Source organism: Acartia tonsa, chromosome 1 (genome assembly GCF_053477335.1).
Source record: "Acartia tonsa isolate MP-2025a chromosome 1, ASM5347733v1, whole genome shotgun sequence".
Taxonomy (NCBI): domain Eukaryota; kingdom Metazoa; phylum Arthropoda; class Copepoda; order Calanoida; family Acartiidae; genus Acartia; species Acartia tonsa.
In genome coordinates this window covers 3543632-3566502 of record NC_137260.1, presented here as the reverse complement: position 1 = coordinate 3566502, position 22871 = coordinate 3543632, and the positions used below count along the sequence as shown (strand labels likewise).

Genomic DNA, 22871 nt, shown 5'->3' with positions numbered 1-22871 from the left:
TTAAATCTAAAAATAAGATAGTCTAAAACCGTCACAGGAACTATAAAAAAGCTTCACTGTAAAGAAGAACCATATCTGTACAGTGGTTAGAGAGATCCTACCTTACAGTCATCCTGTTACTTATATATAAATGTTACATATTAAAATTTTGTTACCTGGGCACCTTTTCTAAAAGCTTGAGCAGCTCTTGCAACAGGCAGTGCGGATCTCAGGGTGTTCAAGTCTGTTAACTCTACAAACAAGTCATTATTACGTTTATAAGTAGCTACACAGAAATTTTAGATGTATATTGTACAGAGAATCAAGTTAAAAGTCCAATGGCTATAAACAACAAATATATAGAAAATATAAAACGTCTATTCTGAATAGCAGCCGAGAAATTCACGTTATTCCCATGCCGCTCTTTTAAGGATTGGCAGATAGACGAGCTGATTATTTCGGAATATAGAGAAGCCTCGCTGCTAACTTTATGTATAAAACTTTGAGGACCAGTTTTATCTAAATTATCCCCCGCTCTGATCTTACTCCAAATATTGTTAACCGAAGTGCACTTAAATTTCATAAACAAATATTTGTATTTCATTGACTTATTCCTACAATAAAAAGAAGATTTAAGTACATTTCCCGCCCAATTTTGCTTTCAATTAAGAAAATATGAAACCGGATATTTAGAGCTAAATTAATGGATATGAAATATACGTGGATATTATGTCAGGTGAAAAATTGTCGTCAATTTAGGTTGCTCATTAATTGGTCAGTTCGTTCACCAAGTAGAAGGAAGGGAGATGGGGTAAAGAGGAAGAAAGGGGGTATCGTTATTTTAGCCCACTGCAAGTTTCACTTAATTAGAGAACATGAAAATCTGGTGTAATATCCAAGTAATAATAAATCCATTACTAGATTATTTCAATTAATTTTAAAATCTCAAATTTTATATTAGATTTTGTCTTATTGAAAGAGGATCTTTAAAATTTGATGTCTATTTGAAAACTCTTTGAAAATAACTTAAAAATATTTAGTCTGAAATTAATTTAGTTAATTATAGATAAGTTATTTATTGCATCGTATTATTAACAGCTTTCAGCGGATATTAAAGTAAAAATTTTGAAACCATTTTTTAGCCCTGATATGCCGAAGTTGCGTTCTAACAAAACTGGTTTTAATTTGTAGAACTTTTTATTTTAATTTTCGTGGAAATTTTATGTTAAACGATTCAGTATGGCTGGGAACCGGATCTAAATCAGCAAATATTAACCGGTTTCGAAATTATGTTTTAATTAGAAATAGCAATAGCCGGCACCGACCCTTATACTCTCCCCTTTAATTGAAGAAAATTGATTGGGTTAGTTTAGGGCACTGCATACATAGGCCCCACAGGATTATATCTTCTCGCAAGGGTCACAAGCGATATCCCCCCCCCCCTTAATTTTTCTTTCAAAAATAAAGGAGGTGTTCGGTGCTCGATAGGCACCTTAAGGAAAAGCACCCTTATATTTGTACCTGAACAGAATATGCATGGATATTATGACAGGGGAAAATTGTTGTCATTTCAGGTTGTTAACATGGACATTATTTATTGGTCAATTCGTTCATCTTAGGAGGGGATGTGGTGAAGGGAGCGGATGAGGGGGAGGTCGTTTTTTTATCCAGCTACAAGTTTCACTATAAAAAGAGTACATGATAATCTGGTGTAATATTCAAGTAATAATAAATCCATTACCTGGACGGGGAAGAGAATTTCGTCTGGAGCCAATCTGTTGTTCATCCATCCTGCTCACAAGATGTAAATCAGGCCTACAAATAAAGGAATGGGGGATTAGTGGAGATTCCTGGTGATTTAGGCATAAAGAATCTGTTGTTTATACATCTTGCTCTCTAGATGTAAATCAGGCCTACAAATAAAGTAATGGGGGATTAGTGATTTAGAGAAACTGTTGTTTATCCATCTTGCTCAATAGATGCAAATCAGTCCTATTATGAAAAAGGAGGATTAGTGGATATTCCTGATGATTTAGGCATAAAAAACTATTGTTCATCCATCTTGCTCACAAGATGCAAATCAGGCCTACAAATAAAGTAATGGGGGATTAGTGGAGATTCCTGGTGATTTAGGCATAAAGAATCTGTTCATCCATCTTGCTCACAAGATGTAAATCAGGCCTACAAATAAAGTAATGGGGGATTAGTGGAGATTCCTGGTGATTTAGGCATAAAGAATCTGTTCATCCATCTTGCTCACAAGATGTAAATCAGGCCTACAAATAAAGTAATGGGGGATTAGTGGAGATTCCTGGTGATTTAGGCATAAAGAATCTGTTGCTCATACATCTTGCTCACTAGATGTAAATCAGGCCTACAAATAAAGTAATGGGATTAGTTGAGATTTCTGGTGATTTAGGCATAAAGAATCTGTTGTTTATCCATCTTGCTCACTAGATTTAAATCAGGCCTATAATAAAGTAATGGAGGATTAGTGGAGATTTCTGAAAGAATCTGTTCATCTATCTTGCTCACAAGATGTAAATCAGGCCTACAAATAAAGTAATGAAGATTAGTGGAGATTCCTGGTAATTTAGGCATAAAGAATCTGTTGTTTATCAACCTTGCTCACTAGATGCAAATAAGGCCTACAGATAAAGAAATGTGGGATTAGTCAGGATTCTAAAGGAATAAGTCAATGGCCGATAAATTGATGTACATTCCCAATAATGATACACAAAATTACCCCTCTGTACAATTAGTGGTTGAAACGTTCAAACACTCAACTTAATGAAACAACAAATCAAAAAATTGTAAGCCAACGATTAAGAAAACGTTATACAAAACCTTTATAATAGTTTCATAAATAGAACAAAGACCCCTCCTTGCTTGGGGATTAATAAAGGAGTAGATAGTGATATATGAATGAAGAACATCAGAATAAATGACAGACACATAAGAAAACATATTTATTTATTTTACCGATATGTGTTACAATTTTGAATAATTAAATGCTTTACTGAAGCAGAACCCTCCCCCCCCCCCTCATCAATTCTTTCTGAAAAAAATATGGTTCTAGCCTCTGTGTGATATTTGCACACTAATTGGCCAAATCCATTCGTTATTTTAGCCAGCTAAAAGTTTCATCTTATTAAACTAAATGATAATCGTGTGCAAGATCCAAGTAATAATAAAGCCATTATTTTTGGGTGTATAAGGGCGTGTTTCTTAATAATATATAACATTTAAAAAATAAAAATATAAAAATAAATCCGTGCAACTGTGCATCTTATTATTTTGGGCTTTGCCTCATTATGTAAAATAAGTGTCTTTATTTTTTGTAATAATTCACCATGTAAATAAATTAATAATTGAGAAAGTAAATGATTGATTTAATCATTAATTTTATCATTATTTCCCGTTAGCAATAACTAGAAAAATCATAAAAAAAAACAACAAAAATACTTTAGAATATGAATAATGTAAAAACCCCAAAAATATGCTTTTATAAAATGATTACATTCATAAAAGCGAATTTAACAAATCAGACAAACAAACAAACAAACACATTGTTTGAGAAGGGTGGGGGGCTGTTTTTCTAATTCAAAAGATACAAAATATCATGACACTCTGTTGTTTATTGTTTATGTGTCATAAAATTGTTTGTTGGTTAGGTTAGGTTATATTGGTTACTTTGTGTCCTCGCAGAGTTAGGGCACCACAGGGTCAGTGCTTTACGCTGCAGGGATTGAGCATTGGAACTACAAACCCTCCCCCTCTTTTTTAAAATCATTTTAAAATTAAGAGGCGTTAATCAGTACTCAACTGGCTTTTTGTGTTAAAGAGACAGACACTTAGATTTTTGTTTTTTAAGTTAGGTACTGTTGTTAAAGGTCCTGCAGAGGTTAGGTATTATCTTAAAACTAGAGGGAGGGGGGGGGGGTATTAATGTTCAACAGGGAATTTGTGTAAAAGCACCAAAAACTTTTAATAAAACTTGCAAAATTCTACTGAAGACTTGATTGATCTTGTCTATACCCTTTTTAAAGGAATATTAGATATTGATTAAAAGCAGGGATCTAAAGGGATAAGACAATTGTTACATCCCCAATGATGATACACAAAATTACCCCTTATGTTGATTACAATCAGTTTTTGAAACGTTTGGTCAATCAACTTGAAGAACCAACCAATCAAAATTCAATCAAAGTCCCCAAAATTGATCCAACGAATAAGAAAACGCTATAAAACGTTGGTGTCTGGTGTAATAAACAACCCTATGTCCAATCCGTCCCTGGATTAAAAATGCATTTATGAGACTAATTCATTAAAATATATCAATAATAATTGCATTTTACCTTTAATAAGTTTGTTTTTAAATTACAGTTCGAAATTTAAAAATGCTTATTTCAACTTTTTGACTACACAATTTTTTATGGAAAACTTATCCTATACATCTGTTATTTAAAATAATGATTCCTAAGACAACATGGTACAATATTAAAAACGAGGCATCTCTAAAGTTCGAAATTTAAAAATGCTTATTTCAACTTTTTGACTACACAATTTTTTATGGAAAACTTATCCTATACATCTGTTATTTAAAATAATGATTCCTAAGACAACATGGTACAATATTAAAAACGAGGCATCTCTATAATCAAATCCTAAATATGAAAGTATGTATTTTTACTGTATCCTGTATTTACACAATTTTACAATTTACAATTTTCTGACACTCTACATGAGTTACTATTCGTTTTTTCCCTCAGATTTTAGAGCTTTGCTTTTATGGATATTGTCATCCTTGTTTCTGTGACTAGGGGAATATATAAAAGAATAATCCTAATATAAAAGTTACAGGATCTGTCTGTCTGTCTGTATCAAAGTATCTCGCTAACTGCTAAACTGATATGGTTCTCCTTTACATTCAATGTGCTTCTAGAGGCCTCTATGGGCTTAGCCGCTAATAATCAGATAAAAGAGAAAAGCTTTATTATTTCTAAAATTCTGTACCTACAGTCGTAGAGACGGACAAACGAAATTATCCATATTATAGAATATATACACTATTAAAACAAGAATGACAACATCCATAAAAGCGAAGCTCTGAAACGGTAGGACAAAAGGACATTAACACTTGTAGAGTGTCAGAACTGAATAATCAGAATAAGCAAAATTGTAAGTAAATTTGTTGAAAAATTGTTTGATGCAGGATAATGTTTAAGGACATACTTAAATTTTTAGGACTTGATTACAGAGTTGCTTCGCTTATAATATTGTACTTTGTTGTCCCAGGAATCAGTAATCCAAAAATTAGATCAATTGGATAATTAGATCATATAAAATTTGTTGTTAAAAAAATGAAATCAACATGTTGAAAATGGACATACGAATATTCTGGTAACGATTATAGAGTTGCTACGCTTTCAAAATTGTACCTAACTACTACAGGGATCACCATGCAAAATTTGAAACCGATAGGAAAATTCTAACTTGCCTAAATTAACAAAAAAAAACTATCCGTCACGGACGTACGGGCGGACCGTCCCTAATTATAGAAAAGCTTTGCTTTTAATAAATGAAAGAAATTTAATGCTAACTAATCTAAAATATATTTATTGAGTTAATTGCTTTTTCAGAATCAACACTCAACATTTTTAGATTTTATTTAAAAGATCTATATTTGAAGTTAATCATAATAAAACAGGAAAAAATTTTATTGATATTCTTAGAACAGTCATACAATACAATTGACCAATGATAGGCCAGTACAGTAGTGGGACATAGTGACTCAAAAAACAGCCATGTGACGTCATAAAAATGGAGGAGATGAGAGGAGAAGTGGGAAAGAAAACCTCTAAAAAGATATGGAAAATCCCTCATTTTTATGACGTCAAATGGCTGATTTTTGAGTCACTTTGTTCCACTACTCCAGTTTCTAAAGGTCAATTAAAATGTATACTGGCCTATCATTGGTCATTTGTGATGTATTACGTCATTTTTTTATGCACTATATGCTGATTAAAAAATTCAGCTATACATCTGTTCAATCCATTAATTGAAAAATTGGACAGCTAGGAAAAAGAAAGAGATTATCTAACATATACATACTCTTAATAGCTATGACTGTCTAAGAGCACTCTAATAGCGTTTCATATGTTACGTATTACAGACAGACTAAACGACAGACAGACAGAAAGTAAGACAGGCAGAAAGAAAGACAGAAAGAAACACAAAAGGACAGACAGAATGTAAGACAGACAGAAAGAAAGACAAACAGAAAGAAAGACAGTCAGAAAGAAAGACAGACAGAAAGACAAACAGACAGAAAATCAGACAGAAACACAGTCAGAAACGCAGACAGACAGTAAGACAGACAGAAAGATAGACTGACAGACAGACAGACAGAAAGAAAGACAGACAGACAGAAAGACAGACAGACAGAAAGACATACATAAAGACAGACAGACAGACAGAAAGACAGATAGACAGAAAGAAAAAAAGAAGGACCTACAGACAGACAGACAGAAAGACAGACAGAAATACAGACAAAAACACAGACAGAAGCACAGGCAGAAACACAGAAAGAAACACAGACGGAAACATAGACAGAAACACAGACAGAAACACAGACAGAAAAACAGACGGAAACACAAACAGAAACACAGACAGAAACACAGACAAAAACACAGACAGAAGCACAGGCAGAAAGACAGACAGAAAGACAAAGAGAAAGACAAACAGAAAGACAGACAGAAAGACAGACAAAAAGACAGACAGAAAGACAGACACACAGACAGTGTGAGAAATATTAGGACAGACAGAAAGAAACACAGACAGAAAAACAGACAGGAAGAAAGAAAGACAGACAGAAAGACAGACAGGCAGAAAGACAGACAGAAAGACAGACAGAAAGAAAGACAAAAAGAAATACAGACAGACAGAAAGACAAACACAAAGACATACAGACAGAAAGACAAACACAAAGACAGACAGACAGAAAGAAAGACAGACAGAAGCACAGACAGAAATACAGAAAAAAGACAGACAGAAAGAAAGACAGGCAAAAAGACAGACAGAAAGACAGACAGAAAGAAAGACAGATATAAAGACAGACAGAAAGAAAGACAGAAAGACAGACAGACATTAAGACAGACATAAAGATAGACAGACAGACAGAAAGACAGACAAAAAGACAGACAGACAGACAGAAAGAACGAAATAAGGACCTACAGACAGACAGACAGAAAGACAGACAGAAAGACAGGCAGACAGACAGACAGAAAGACAGACAGAAAGACAGGCAGAAATACAGACAGAAAGACAGAGAGACAGACAGACAGAAAGACAGACAGAAAGACAGGCAGAAAGACAGACAGAAAGACAGACAGAAAGACAGACAGAAAGACAGACAGAAAGACAGACAAAAAGACAGACAGACAGACAGAAAGATAGACAGACAGAAAGACAGACAGAAAGACAGAAAGAAAGAAATAAGGACCTATAGACAGACAGGCAGAAAGACATACAAACAAACAGTGTGAGCGATACTAAGCTTTATAGAACCAAAAATATTTTTCACCTGGAATGATAGGTTTTAGTTTGTTCTTCATCCACTAATGCCACAAGCTTCAGGGGCAGAGCTGAGTCACACCGAAAACTCTAAAATTAAAAAGACATCAGCAAAAAAAACGGCAAATCATAAAATCAAGTGGATTCGCCTACACCAGCTCAAAGAAGGGAGTGCAAAAAAGTTATTTCTATGTTATTCCAGTGATTATTTATCAATTTTAATTCAAACATTTAGATTTTTGGAATTTCGATTAAAAAATTATGCTTATGCGCAAAAAATTGTTTTTGTGAAAATGCTTTGTTAAGGTCAAACTAACCTAAATTCTGATATTCTTATTGGGGCGAGGCTATATGTATAAATATGATAGTTTTTTAGCAAAATTCAGGTTAATTAGGGTAATTTAGTGTATAAAATTACAAACCTGAATAGTTCCAACATCCAAGGATGTGCGTCTGTTCTCAGTTGGTGTCCTAAAATAAAAGATAAACCTATTAAAAAAAGTTGAGGGTTTCGTCGTATTTTCACGATAACTTTTTCTCCTATTTCACTTAATTTTAGTAGATATGTATTTTAAAAATTATATTTTATAAAACTTTATAAATGGAATTATAGTGACCCAACCCTCTATTAATTGAATAAAAGCTGAGCTAAAATCAATTATTATGTAAATGCCAGGGTTAGATGTATATATGGCAGCAGTAACTTAATTTTGGTAGAGGTTCATTATACAGGGGCGTCCAAGCTTTTTGTTGTTTTTTTTGGGGGGGGGTAAAAATTTTATAAGGTTGGGGGTAAGATGGCGCGCAAAGCGCCGCAATTTTTTCAGGGGTAAAATTTGCTTGGGGGGAGGGGTAATTACCTCCCTGAAATCTGTTTGTAGGTGTAAATTTTGTTTACCCCCCCTAAAATTTACACCCGGGGTAAAATTATAGAGGGGGTAATTTAAATCTTATTAAATATTTAGTATTAGAAATGCGCGCGAAGCACGCAAAAACGCAAAAAAAAATTTTGTTAGAGATTTTTATTTTTGAGGGGGGGGGGGGGTAATCCCCACTTTACCCCCCCCCCCTCCCCCCTTGGACGTCTATGGGTTCATACATTTTGACATAAAAACATTTATTTTAATTTATGTCGGTTATAAAAATAACCATGAAGGTAGGGGACACTAGGATGTAAATTACACGGGTACCCAAATTTTAATAACCATGTTATCCTATTCATAGGTTAAAAACTTTGGGTACTTTTATTTAAATGTGATTGGTTAGTTCATGACTAGCAGTGACTAAACTTTTCAACCAATATCTTAATCTACAGAAGGGGTTATCATGTTTATCATTATTGGGGATGTACATCAATTAATTTTCCATTGGCTTACCCCTTAAAATCCCTGAAAAAAAAGCAGAGCCCATGAGCTAGTCCTTTGTTTTAACTATTAATTAATTGAAATATCAACTAATTAATAAATAAATTGTCGCAGTAAATTAGGTAAAGGATAATTAGCAGGAAAAATTAATAAACGATCTAGTTCATGCTAATAGAAATAATACGAGGAACAAGAATTAATTAAACCTTTTTTTCCTATGAACTGTATTTGGGGAGATACGGAAAAATTCATGTGTGACGTCATAAAAATACGTATAAATTAAACTCTTTTTTGGGGGGTTTCCTTTCCCACTTCTTCTCTCACCCTTCCTTTTTAGATGTATTTTTATGACGTCACACATGGCTTTGTAACTGATCAATATCTGCTGGATAAGAACAGTTTATAAGCCATACTGAAAAATAATGCACATCATCGTATTGTACAAAAATAATCAGTTTATTCTTATAATTTTTCATTTCAATATCCGCGGAAGGCTGCCTATAATACGATTTCTTTCATTTCAAATTACTTAACCTCAACAATAGATTTATAGATTAAAATGATAAACTATGTATAAAACTCGGCCATTTTGAAAATTTGACCTATAGGATTGCGTTATGAGGTCTTCAACAGTTATTTAACCCCTTCCTCCTCTCTTCTTTAACTTTATTACCTTAACAAGTCTTAATGTTTACTGGCATTCTAATTTAGGCCTAATTAATTGGACGATTGAACTGTAGATTATAACAATTAAATGTTAATACAATTTTTATTTCTTTATTTTGAACTAGCGGCTACGCACACTATATACCTATAGGGGAACTTGAGGGAAGAGGTGGGAGGAGTATCCATTATGTTTTGAAAAAGAAATTGTTACATTTTGTTTTGGGTGGGGATTTCTTTCCAGGGGCCATATTTCTTGAGAGGGTATAGGTACCCTTACCCAAAATACCTAAAAAATATAATTGCACCTATATGAAGCTTCACTGTAAAACGGTTACAACAGTTAACTAGATCTTTAGGTACAAACAGACAGACTTCATTTAAATTGTACTCACTGTTTTTTTTTATGTTAATGATTAAGGACATTTTCGATTAAACTCGTTCTTGTGAACTAAAATTATTATTTATTGCTTTATTTTTGGTTTCTATAAATATTGGATGTGTAAAAACCATTAGAAATAAATGGAATAATAAAAATGAACAAGGATGACATAAGCTTGAATAAAAGCTAAGCTTTATGTATCAAAAAGTCGAACAAACGAACATTCATATAGTTAGATAAGTAGCACTTTTATTATTATAAAATATTAGAATAACAATTAGAAAAAAAGTAAAAGTTTATTGGAAAGCTTTAACCATTATACTTAATCGTTTAAGAATTCGTCATTTTAACATTCAGAACACTTATGTCATATAAAATTTTTTTTGAATGGTTTTAATTATAGTAGAGATGCTATGCTTCTCAGTGTGTACCATATTGTTACAGAAATCCTAAGGCATGTTTAAATTCGATAGGACATTTCAAACACAATTCTATCTTTTAGCTTTCTGATTATGCTTATGAACACTCACTTTATGTACAAAAGTTTTGCTTTTAAAGAAATTGAATATTAAAGTGAAAACCTAAAAATAGTAAAAACGTATTGTATTACCCACAACCATAAATACGTATTGATTTTTTGATATGTTTGAATATTATATGAGTTCTTTCTCTTGAATAGGATAAAAATATCCATATGAAATAACCACAAAGAGAGGGGACAATGGGCTGTTTATTACCCGTGTCCCCAACGTTTTATAATAACGTTTCCTCATTCGTTTGCTCAACAACTTTGGGGACTTTATTGAATTTTGATTGGTTGGTTCATTAAGTTGAATGTTCAAGTGTTTCAACCAATACTTGTAATCTACAGTAGGGTTAATTTTGTGTATCATGATTGGGTATGTACATTAATTTATCGGCCATAGTCTTATCCCTTTAGATCCCAAGAAAAGTATCAATCTACCAGTAGCAATTGCAAAATTGTAAATTGAATACACAGACTTTCTTATGGGTTACCCTAATTATAAAGTAGCTATGCAACAACTTAATAGACCAATTAGCTTTCTGTCTACAAAACCAAAAGCAAGAAATAATTAGCCACGGGTAGAAATTAAGACAAGCGTTCGAATGACAGGTATACCTATTTTTTTTATTAGTGAAGCTATTTCTAAAGTGTTTGTGTTTGTCTTTTCTTCTGTCTGTCTTTCTGTCTGTCCCTCTGTTTATCATTCTGTCTGTCCTTCTGTCTGTCCTTCTGTCTGTCTTTCTGTCTGTCCCTCTGTCTGTCCTTCTGTCTGTCTTTCTGTCTGTTCTTCTGTCTGTCTTTCTGTCTGTCCCTCTGTCTGTCTTTCTGTCTGTCCTTCTGTCTGTCCTTCTGTCCGTCTTTCTGTCTGTACTTTTATCTGATATTCTGTCATTTCTTTTGTCTGTCCTTCTGTCTGTCCTTCTGTCTGTCTTTCTGTCTGTCCTTCTGTCCGTCCTGTCTGTCCTTCTATTTGTTCTTCTGTCTGTCCATCTGTCTGTCCATCTGTCTGTCCATCTGTCTGTCCTTCTGCCAAACCTTCTGTCTGTCCTTCTGTCTGTACTTCAGTCTGTTCTTCTGTCTATACTTCTGTCTGTACTTATGTCTGACCTTCTATTTGTCCTTCTGTCTGTTTTTCTGTTTGTCATTATGTCTGTCCATGTCTGTCTATTTCAGTTTTGCTACTGTTGGACGTTATCGTCAATAATTGTTTATAAACTAAAAAAATAAATTTTGATAGTTGAACATAATATATTGCCCTTACTTCTTTTAATTTTTAATACTTGATCACTTTCTTGTCAATGGTCAATGTATATTTAATCATATTTAAACAAATTAAGACCCAATGTACTGTCTTAAATTAAATACTAGAACAAGTTGTTTTGTTCACATAAATCTACTTAAACTTTAATGACATTTGATTATGCGGTTTTTAAAGAAATTTTTAAAGTCTCATCTAGATTTTCTAAAAAATTTATTTGGGGATGGTTTTAGGCTACCAATTTGATTACAGGGCCACTAGAGGCTAGGGATGCAGCTACTATTTTTTTAGAAAATGGGTGGTTTATTTGTTTACTTGCAATATAAGTAATTCTGCCAAATAATTTCAATAGAAATTGTTCAATACTTATCAGGGCTCGGCAGCCGCGCATAAGCCTAAAATTAAAACTCGCTAGTGTACAAAAAAACAAAAATTTTCAAAATTATGGATTGTCTTTTATAATCTATAATACAAAGTAGCTTGATGTCTGTCCGTCCGTCCGTCTGAAGCTTAAGATCTCGGTAACGACTGAACCGATCGGATTCTACTCTTTAGGGAATATACCTACTGGTCCTGTGGTGGTTTTAGGCTATTTTTTTGGAAAGTGGGACACCCCCAACCCCCCTCAAAAACAAAAAAATTCCCCCCCATTTTTTTGCAAAAGATTTCCTTGGTCCTTTTTTTACGAACTTTTTTTGATCAACACGCGGCTGCCGAGCCCTTAAAATTAGCCTGTCCTTCAATCATTTATTTCTACGTTTTAATTGTTTTAGTAGCGAGGCTTAATTATGACACTTCCAATGTTGATTTGTTTGTTGTATATCGGTAATTTACAAGAAAAGTAATCATAGACAGCTTTCCGCGGATATTAAAAAGGGGAAAAAATTGAAAAGATTGACATCAGTTTTGTTAGCCTCGAGGAGCTGAAGGCCCGGTCTAACAAAACTGGTAATAATTTTATGATTTTTATCTTAATATTCATGGAAAATTGTCTGTAATACGTTGCTATACATGGTTTTTCGGTATTGCTGAGAACCAGTTTTTATCCAGGGGATATTAATCGGTTTCAAAGCCATACTGAATAACTATTTCCAATTACAATTTAATAAACCTATATGACGCAAATCTTCAATTGCTTCTCTTTTAATGGACATAGCTGTTCTTGTATTTTGGCCACACCATACGCTTTAATTATTTTCTTTTTTGTTTGGTATATTTTGGTAGTTGCAATTATTGTTTTACAAAAATAAACAACAATTAAATATTTCATCGGGAGACATTTAAAAGAATTTTGAAAAAAATCAAATTAGAGTGGGGAAGTTATTTTTCGTATGTTTTTGTTTTATTTTATGTCAGGTTAGGTTACATTGGGTAAAAGGAACCTGTAGGTATAGGTCCCATAGGGGTTAGGCAAAAAATTACTTAACCCTCTACTGATTTATAAAACAAAACACATCATTTATCAAGTTAATATTGTGTAAGGTAATTGTTGGAAAAATTCAAACCAAAACTCTAATAAAGGACTAAACAACAGACTTTATTATAGAGTGACTTCAATATCATAACAAATTTTAAGAATAGTCCCTTTCGTGGCAACGCCTCTTAAGGGGCGTTTATCCGTATTTCCACAGTAACTTTTGATAGGTTATTTTAGGTAAGGTTAGATGATTGCCCCGCAGGGACTAGAAATATGGGAAAATCTACTTTGAAAATCCGATGAAACGTCCCTTAAGAGGCGTTGCCACGAAAGGGACAATACCCCAAATATCTAACCTTGCTGTTGCCATACAGTCACAGGACTCCTCATCCAAGCTTCCGGATACTCGGCCCCGCAAACTTGATCCAAATCTAAAATAAGTTCAACATGGGTGACAACATCCAAAAAAGCGAAGCAAAATAGCAGGACAAACGAACATTTACACTTGTAAAGTGTCAGAACTGAATGAACAGAATATAAACAGCATAACCTAATTCTAAATACTTTATCAATAAAAGTAAACTTTAATTTTGAATGATAATTTAATAAAAAAGAAAAGAGTTTTTTTCATATAAAAATGTTAAATAATAAAATTCATGTATATTAATGTATTTTTTAAACACCCCCCCCCCCCCCCTGCTGATTATTTTCTCCTGCTAAAAAAATTCCTTTCAGTTTACTTTTAACATCCAACTAAACTCAAGGTTGATCATATTATTTTCTTCTTTTTTTAGCAACATTTTCTGCCTTTATATTTCTACAAATTTCTTTATTTTTACCTATCTTTTAATATGTAAATTAAATTAATATGATTTATGTCATTTAGACTGAAGAGGGTGCAATGTCCACCGAAATATATTTCAATAAATAGCTGGGAAGTATCAAAGACTTTTTCACTCAGTGAATTTATCATAAACATATAAGTTTAATTAAAATTGCTTAAATTTGTTTGAGGACATACATACACTTTTAAGACTTGATTATAGAGAAGCTTCCTGTTGTTAAAGAAATCAGTATTCCGAAAATCAGATTAATAGGATAATTATACTACATAAAGCAAAGTTTGAAATTGATAGAACCATCCTAACGAAATGACCTATCTGTTATGGACGGACGTACGGATGGGTAGTTATAGAAAAACTTCTCTTTTAGCAAGGATGACAGTTTCCATTCAAGATTGTTATTTAGGATGGTATCTTTTAAAGTATCAACTGTTAATAGATTTTTTATTACTTGGATCTTACGTTAAATTATCGTGTTTTCTAATAAAGCAAAACTTATAGCTGGCTAAAATAACGAATAGAGCTAACTGTGACGTTCGGACGGATGTAATTGTACAAACATACAAACCCTAATTATAGAAAAGCTTCCCTTTTCACAAAGATTTACATTACCTCTCTTGTCTTTCCTTAATAGAAGATAAGGGGGAAGAGCGACTTCGTGGATTTCCTGCAAATTAGAATGGACTTCTAAAAATTCAGTTAAAATTACTATTCTTAAGTCAATAAGATCATAATAATATCTTTTTTTTAAATTCACTAACAAATTATATTCTTAGGTAAATAATAATTTATAAAATATCTATAATACAAAGTAGAACGATATCTGTCTGTCCGTCTGTCTGTCTGTCCGTCTAAAGCTTAAGATCTCAGAAACCACTGAACCGATTGGGCTATACTCTTCAGGGAATATACTTACTGGTCCTGTGATGGTTTTAAGCTATTTTCTTGGGGGGTCGGACACCCCTTACTTAAATTATTTTTAAACTAAAATTTAAAAAGAAGGTTCGAATACCCACCCCAAAAAAAAAAAAATAAAATCCCCCACCAAAATATTTTTTTACTTTTTCTTTTTAAATCTAAAATACGAAAAGTTTACTTTTTATCAACTTACCAGAAGCTAAATATTTTCTGCATGTTTCCGAGTGCTTGAAACCATTTTCTGTCTCAGATTTCAGGTGTCTGCAATAAATATATGCAGCTAGTTAATTTAATACTTATGTAAAAGTACCAAGAAGTCTTTCTGTCTGTCTGTAGCTTAGGATCGATTACTCCCCTCCCTTTCCATTTAAAAGTCCTGAGAGGATTCGAGAGTGTAGGCACTAATCTTATTAAATAGGTTATAAGTTTTGGTTTGTAAGTTAAGATCTTGCTAACCACTGAACTAATCGAGTTCTTATATTTAGTAAAGCTTTACATAAGGCCAAGATGGTCTTAGCCATGAAGTTCTTTATAGTGCTTATGAAAAAATGACGTCATACAATACAAATGACCAATGATAGGCCAAAACATAGACAAAATGACCCAGGGCAGGCCACACAATATACATATTTTAATGGACCAATGGTAGGCACTATAAAAAGCGTCGGTATTAGTCCATTTTGCCCCCCCCCCCTTTCCTTTCTAGAAAGGGCGCAGCTCCAAGTTTTGATGATTACCTGGATAAATTGTTGGGTACAATATTGCCAAGTAGGCTGGATAGGTTTGAATAAGATAAACTTAGAGCTGTGTTTGTTGTGGCACTGTTTAGTTGTTCTGCATCTATTAGGTTGGGTCCATATGGTTTCCTTAATAATAAGATAAACTTAGAGCTGTAGTGGTTGTGGCACTGTTTAGTGTTCTACATCTATTAGGTTGGGTCCATACGGTTTCCTTAATAATAAGATAAACTTAGAGTTGTGTTGGTTGTGGCACTGTTTAGTTGTTCTTGTTTTTAACTATGTTGGGTTAGGGTACCACCACCCTCTGAAGAGAAATCGCCCATAGAAAAAATCTAAAATACGAAAATTTGGTTATCAAATTCAACGATCGTTAATATGCCTTCTTAGCTAATAATAAAAGTTTTGACATTGTTAAATAGTTTTTAGGATTAATTAGCAAAATTTAGTATCAACCCCCAAAGTTTTTAAGCCAACAAATAGTAGGACAATTTTAGAAAATTTGGAGGTCAAGTATAATTTCAGTTCAATGTCCCTTCCCTCAAAATTTTTCGTCATTCAAATTTTCTAGACAAAGTGTAAAGTTTTTCTATCATTTTCAACGGTTTCATACAGAAGCATCCTATAATTGTCATCAATAAAACAAGGATGACAACGTCCATAAAAGCGAAGCACTGAAACGGTAGGACAAACGGACATTAATACTTGTATAATGTCAGAACTGAATAATCAGAATATAAATGTATAATAGTCGAAGCAAAATTGTAAGTAAATTTTTTGAAAAACTGCTTGATACAGAATAATGTTTATGGACATACTTACATGTTTAGGACTTTATTATAGAGTTGCTACGCTTATAATATTGTACTTTGTTTTCCCAGGAATCAGTATACCAAAAATCAGATCAATCGGATAATTAGATCACATAAAAATTTGTTGTTTAAAAAGTAGAAAAATTAACATGTTTAAAATGGATGTACGGACATTCAGGTAATGATTATAGAGTTGCTACGCTTTCTAAATTGTATCAAACTACTGCAGAAATCACCATGCAAAATTTGAAATAGATAGGACAATTCTAACATGCCTAAATTAACGAAAAAAGCTATCCGTTACGGACGGACGAACGGACGGACCGACCCTAATTATAGAAAAGCTTCGCTTTTAAAAATATACTAGAATAATATTTAGATTAGATATGAAATATTGCATTATATTAACTGATCAATGGACATGAGATTAATATGAATAAATAAACAGAAAGCAAAAAGTAAAAATAAATATCTTTACAGCTTATCTATAATTCTTGTTATATTTAAATAAATAAAAATACGTTCTGTCATTTGTGGGCTAATTTACTTTGAGGGTATAGGTTAATTTTTGATTGGTCTCTACATATAAAAAATATTCAATGAATAATTCTATTTTCATAATTGGTAGTTTTGTTCATTATAATTGGGCACACATAATTCTATCTTCGATTGCCCTACCACTTAGGTTCCCTGCTGTATAATACAAAGTGTAATGATGTCTTTACGGCCGTCTGTCTGTCTGTCCATCCGCTAGTTTATTATTAAAATAAGTGATGTGTGTGTTGAAGTCATTTTAGGTTATTTTTCCAGAGCAGAGATTCTAAGCATAGACGTCCAAGGGTGGGGGTAAAGTGGTGTTTACTCCCCTCAAACTTTGAAACCTCTTATTTCATTCCACCAAAATTTTAAAAAACCATTAGAATTCCCACTTAAACCTCCCTGAAAATAATACACTTGGACGTCCCTGGCTGCTTATTTACTTCCCAATCTATGAATATTTCTGTTCTTGCTATTAGAATAATATTTATTATGTTTATTTGGAAAATATTCTCATGAATAAATCCATATTTATTAATAGATTGACTAAGTAGTTACTAGATGTTTTACTTTGTCCACAAAACAATGAAATAATTTGCTTTCTTTAAAGTAGCCGCGGATGGATCAATTTCTCGTTGTCTTAATATGTACAGCTAGCCGGCAACCTATTTATGCTAATAGCCGAAAATCTAAAATTAACAGTTAAAATCAGTGTTTCGGAGTCGGAGCCGGGAGCCGTGGAGCCGTCATATTTTGCTGGAGCCTGAGCCGTAATTTTCGTTAAAAAACGGCTCCGGCTCCGGACTAGATAAATAAAGAGATTTTTTTAAAATTATAATTTGGTAACTCTGTTTTGTCATGTGCAAATGCCCTTTTTAAGTCCATTTTTATCAAAAATTGAACTTTGAAAACATTCAAAAGTCAAAAAATAAAAAATATTTTTTATGAAGAAAAAAAATAAGTCCAGTCTTTCTTGACAGACGGCTCCACGGAGCCGGAGCCGCACCAAAATCAAACGGCTCCGAAACGCTGGTTAAAATGTTAATCGTCTGATTATACCAAGTTTTTTATACACTTTCTCTCATTCGTTGGCTCAAAGACTTTGAACTTTTATTATATATATATTGGTTAGATGGTTCAATCACCCAGAACTCAAGTTTTCAATAAATTGTAATCTGAATTGTATATCATCATTGGGGATATACATTAATCGGGTATAGTCCCTTTCGTGGCAACGCACCTTAAGGGGCGATTCTTCATATTTTTCACAGTATCTTTTCTCCTATTTCTAGCCCCTGCGGGGGGCTCTAACCCTGCGGGGCCAATTGCCTAACCCTGTAGGGCAAGCACCTAACCCAATGTAACCTAACTTAACCTAGAATAACCTATAAAAAGCCATTTTAAAAATACGACGAATCGCCCCTTAAGAAGCGTTGCCACGAAAGGGACTATTCCCCATAAATCTATTGCCCATTGTGTTATTCTTTAAGATCCAGGTATAAAATTAATGCTTTCATGTGACTATGTTCTCTTTGCATACTTGTCATTGTCAATTGATCAGGAACTTTCTGGTTATGGCGTAAAATGTGCTTAAACAACACACACACAGGTATCTAAAGGGATAAGACAATGGCCTATAAATTGATGCACAACCCAATGATGATACACAAAATTACCCCTTCTACATATTACAATTAGTGGTTGAAACGTTTGAACACTCAACTTAATAAAGCTACCAATCAAAATTTTTAAAAAGTCACCAAAGTTGTTAAGCCAACGAATACGAAAATGATATTATAAAACCTTGGGGACTGGTGTAATATACAGCCCATTGTTCCCTCTCTCTCTCTCTCTCTCTCTCTGATACACATAAAATATTTTATGTGTATATTATTTATGTAATCTAGCTAGAGAAGGGATCATAAGGAATAAGACAATGCGCGATAAATTAATGTATGTCATAACATTAAGAAGCTGTTTATAGTGCATATAAAAATGGGATTAATTTGGCAAAAACATCCCGAATGACGTCATACTAGGGTAATCCATTATTCTAATATGACGTCATTCTGGATTTAAACTTGAATTTAGTGAACTGCATTTTTTTCAGTTAAATAGTTTAAACTACGTCTATAGGATAGGACATATATTTGAAAGAATTTCAATTTTTCTACGAGTTAGTTTAAAGACATTAAGACTTGAAAATCATATTTTTTGGATATATGCAACATAAATGACTCTCCTGTTTTCACAAAAACAGCATGTTGACTATTTTGGTGGTGCCTAATTGATTGCTCATTATTGTAATACAAAATTGTATATGTTAGATGGTATTCTTATAACTTTTGCTTGCCATCAAACTTTTTAAATGCACTTCATGCAACTATTCCTTTATCTATTTTTTATAGGCACTATAAAGAACTTCATAAATTTAGGGGGGGAGGGGAAATTATCCCTATCATGGTGTAAAATCATTGGTGGAAAGCTTTAACACTGCTAGATTGTACCAACTAATCAAAATATATTGAAAGTGGCTAAAGTTTTTAAGCCAACTAATGTGAGAGGGTGTTTATTAAACTATAGGGAACAGTTTAATCTATATATCAATGTCATTTTTCTCTAACTTTTTTTTGAACCAATTAGAATAAATGAGAATTCTAAGCATATAAATATAATTTTTCCAGTATGGCTTCGAAACCAATTAATATCCGCTGGATTAAAACCGGTTCTCAATCACAATGAAACATCATGTATAGCGTCGTATTACAGATAATTTTCCACGGAAATGAAAATAAAATTCATAAACAAACATTTCAGGGCTAACAAAAATGGTCTTACTCTTTTAATTTTTCATTGTTATATCCGTGGAAAGCTGTCTATAGTATGTTAAATAACTATTATTTACCCTTTACTAGATAGTGATGGTATGAGCTGATCTTTGTCTATGGTTGTCACTGAGAGGGACAATCTTCGCTGATCTAAAAAAAGGATATATTTTCACTTGAATGTTGCACCAGATTTTCATTTACTCTGATAAAGTAATACTTGCAGCTGGCGAAAAAAAACACCAAAAACTCCCACCGATTCGACTCGTACCGGATCATAGAACTGACCAAGAATCAACATTTAAAAATCACGTTATTAGGAGCCTACATCACTTTAAACATGTATGTTAAATGAACTTACAGACTTTCTAGTAATGATTATAGAGTTGCTAAAGCTACCTAACTGGTACAGGAATCATCATGCAAAGTTTGAAATGCTAAGATGATTCTAGCATACCAAAATTTGCTCTTATAAAAGTATTATAAGATTTATATTTTCAGCTTTTTTCTTTGTCGTTATTTTGTTTATGATTTTTTAACTTAACTAACTTGGTATATTATTTCTGTATTGATTCAGTTATGAAACAAATCTAAATGTCAAATCTTTGAAACATGTCAAAGTATTTGTATTACTCCATGAAGAATTATTTTTATCTTTGTATAGTGAATGTTAAAATGAATTAGTTTGGGTACTATCGAATGCTTTACTTAAGTCTAAAATTCACAATTTAAATTAAACCTATTCTAATATATGTATGCCTATTTTATTTTTACCAAATAAAATCGATAAAGTTTGTGCAACAAAACAAAATGTTTTTTTACCTTCTATTCGAGTTTTAAGCATTTTCATAAAATAACACAATTCTCTTACATTACAATATAAATAAAAACACAATTTTCTAGATATTAATTATTTATGCAAAGTTTGCATGAAACAAACGTTGACTTTCCTCTTTCACAAACATATATCAACTAACCGATTAATAAGAACTAAATTGAAATATCCTTTCAGTGTTGTGTGGGTTTTACATTTATCCCCCCCCCCCCCAAATCCCCTTTAATAAATTAAATAATTTTTCAAAATTAGAAAATGTTTTTAATATCTTACTAAAATATAAGACAATTAAAATGATTTAAAGCTATCTATAATACAAAGTAGAACGATGTCTGTCTGTCTGAAGCTTAAGATATCAGTAACCGCTGAACCGATTAGGCTGTACTCTTCTTAGGCGCGCTGACACCCCCAATCACCGAAAAAAGAAAAATCCCCCCACCCCAAAAAAATCCCCTCCTAATTTTTTTTTATAAATTTTTTCTTTTAAATCTAAAATACGAAAAATTAGGTTAATCAAACCACTTAGGGCAAATTCCCTAGAGGCTAGGGGCGAAGCAGCTAGTTAATGATAATTAAAAGACAAAAAATATGATCAATAAAGCTATGCTCTGTTAACTTTAGATAAATACTACATAAATTTTTTTTTAAATCTTCAATATAAATGTAAAATTTTAGCATATAAGATTGCAAAAACAAACTGAATAAGATTTCTTTATTTGACAAAATCATCCTTGTTAGCAATTAGAATGTTGGAGGATTTTTTTTTCAAAGCTTGAAATTCAATAGATATTGTGCCCAATCAATCAATTTACTATAAATAATTAAAAGGTTCGTCTCAAAAGGCTAATTAGAGTCCAGAGAATAATTTTATTCAGAATAGAAAATGAGTTTATTATTATAATTATTATTATTTGTGTAACTGGCTTTCCTTTTTTCGATATACTAAATTTGCATACATATAACAGAATAATCATTAAGTGTAATTATCCAGGACTCGGTAGCTGCTTGGCTGCAGTTGACGAAATTCAAAACGACAATGGTTTAATCGGCTGAGTCTTCAGTCGCTGAATGTTTGAAGGTTGTGGACACTGAATTTCAATTTTAGTTTTGCTTTTTTTTGTATCAATGTTGAATGTTTTTTTTCTTGCAGAATTTTCCCATGGAAGGCGACATTAATTGTGATACCAAAGGTTGATGAGATCTTAACTCTAATTCTAATATAATATAATATTTTGTTGATAACTCTAACCCTAACTGAACCCCACACAACTTCAAAAATAATAATTCATACATAATTAATGTTTCTTTATAAATTTTATCAAATTCTAAATATTACCATTCTTTAATCTATGACAACACCCATAAAAGCGAACTCTGAAACGGTAGAGCAAATGAACATTAACACTTGTAGAGTGTCAGAAGTTAATAATTAGAATATAATTTGTTGAAACACAGTTTAAATGCAGGATAATATATAAAGACATACTTACATTTTTTGGAATTGGTTATAGAGATGCTTCGCTTATTACATTGTACTTTGTTATCCTAGGAATCAGTATTCTAAAAATCAGGTCAACTGGATTATTATATCACATAGAAATTTGTTGTTAAATTAAAAATCAACATGCTTAAAATTGACGTTCTTGTAACGATTATAGAGTTGCTACGCTGTCTAAATCTTATCTAACTACTATAGGAATCACCAAGATAACGTACGGTCTAAAAATTTGGGTACAGATAAAAATTTTACAGTCCAATGTCCCCTCCAACCCTTGATATACCTAAAAAGGCTATTTCAAATAATAATAAGATGAATATTTTGAATCTTCTTAACCTTATTTACTTTTTATAATATAGCGCGGCATACTGTCAAATCTGCGCGTTTCTTTCCCCTTTTCTCCCCCCTCCCTATTCGATCTCAAAGTCAACAAAGCTGTGTGTGTGACGTCATATGTCTTCGACGCTTAAATTAAAGGGCTTAGTTTGTGTTTATTTGATTTATTATAAAAAATGTCAATAAATTATCAAATTTGACCTAAAAATTAATACGCAAAAAGTGATTTAATTGCATAATAAAAAAACACACACACGGGACTTTTTTTTTGCATTTTTGAGTACAAATTCAAAGGTCTTGGGGGTGTGGGAGGGAGAGGGGGAGGCACGTTCGTACGTCCGTCGTGGTCGGGGAGAGGAATAATTAT

General features: G+C 32.6%; 1 protein-coding gene across 1 annotated transcript; it reads right to left on the bottom strand.

Moving 5' to 3' along the window:
• Nucleotides 1-20809, bottom strand: LOC145320903 (uncharacterized). The gene is made up of 11 exons (XM_080162844.1): nt 20658-20809; nt 19916-19988; nt 15662-15790; nt 15118-15185; nt 14619-14673; nt 13521-13595; nt 7977-8025; nt 7565-7644; nt 1721-1794; nt 156-232; nt 1-6 (listed from the first exon to the last, which is right to left on the bottom strand). Exons 1-11 carry the CDS (start codon nt 20683-20685, stop codon nt 1-3), a joined length of 714 nt encoding a protein of 237 aa, XP_080018970.1. The 5' UTR covers nt 20686-20809.
• Between the last annotated feature and the right edge of the window lie 2062 nt (nt 20810-22871).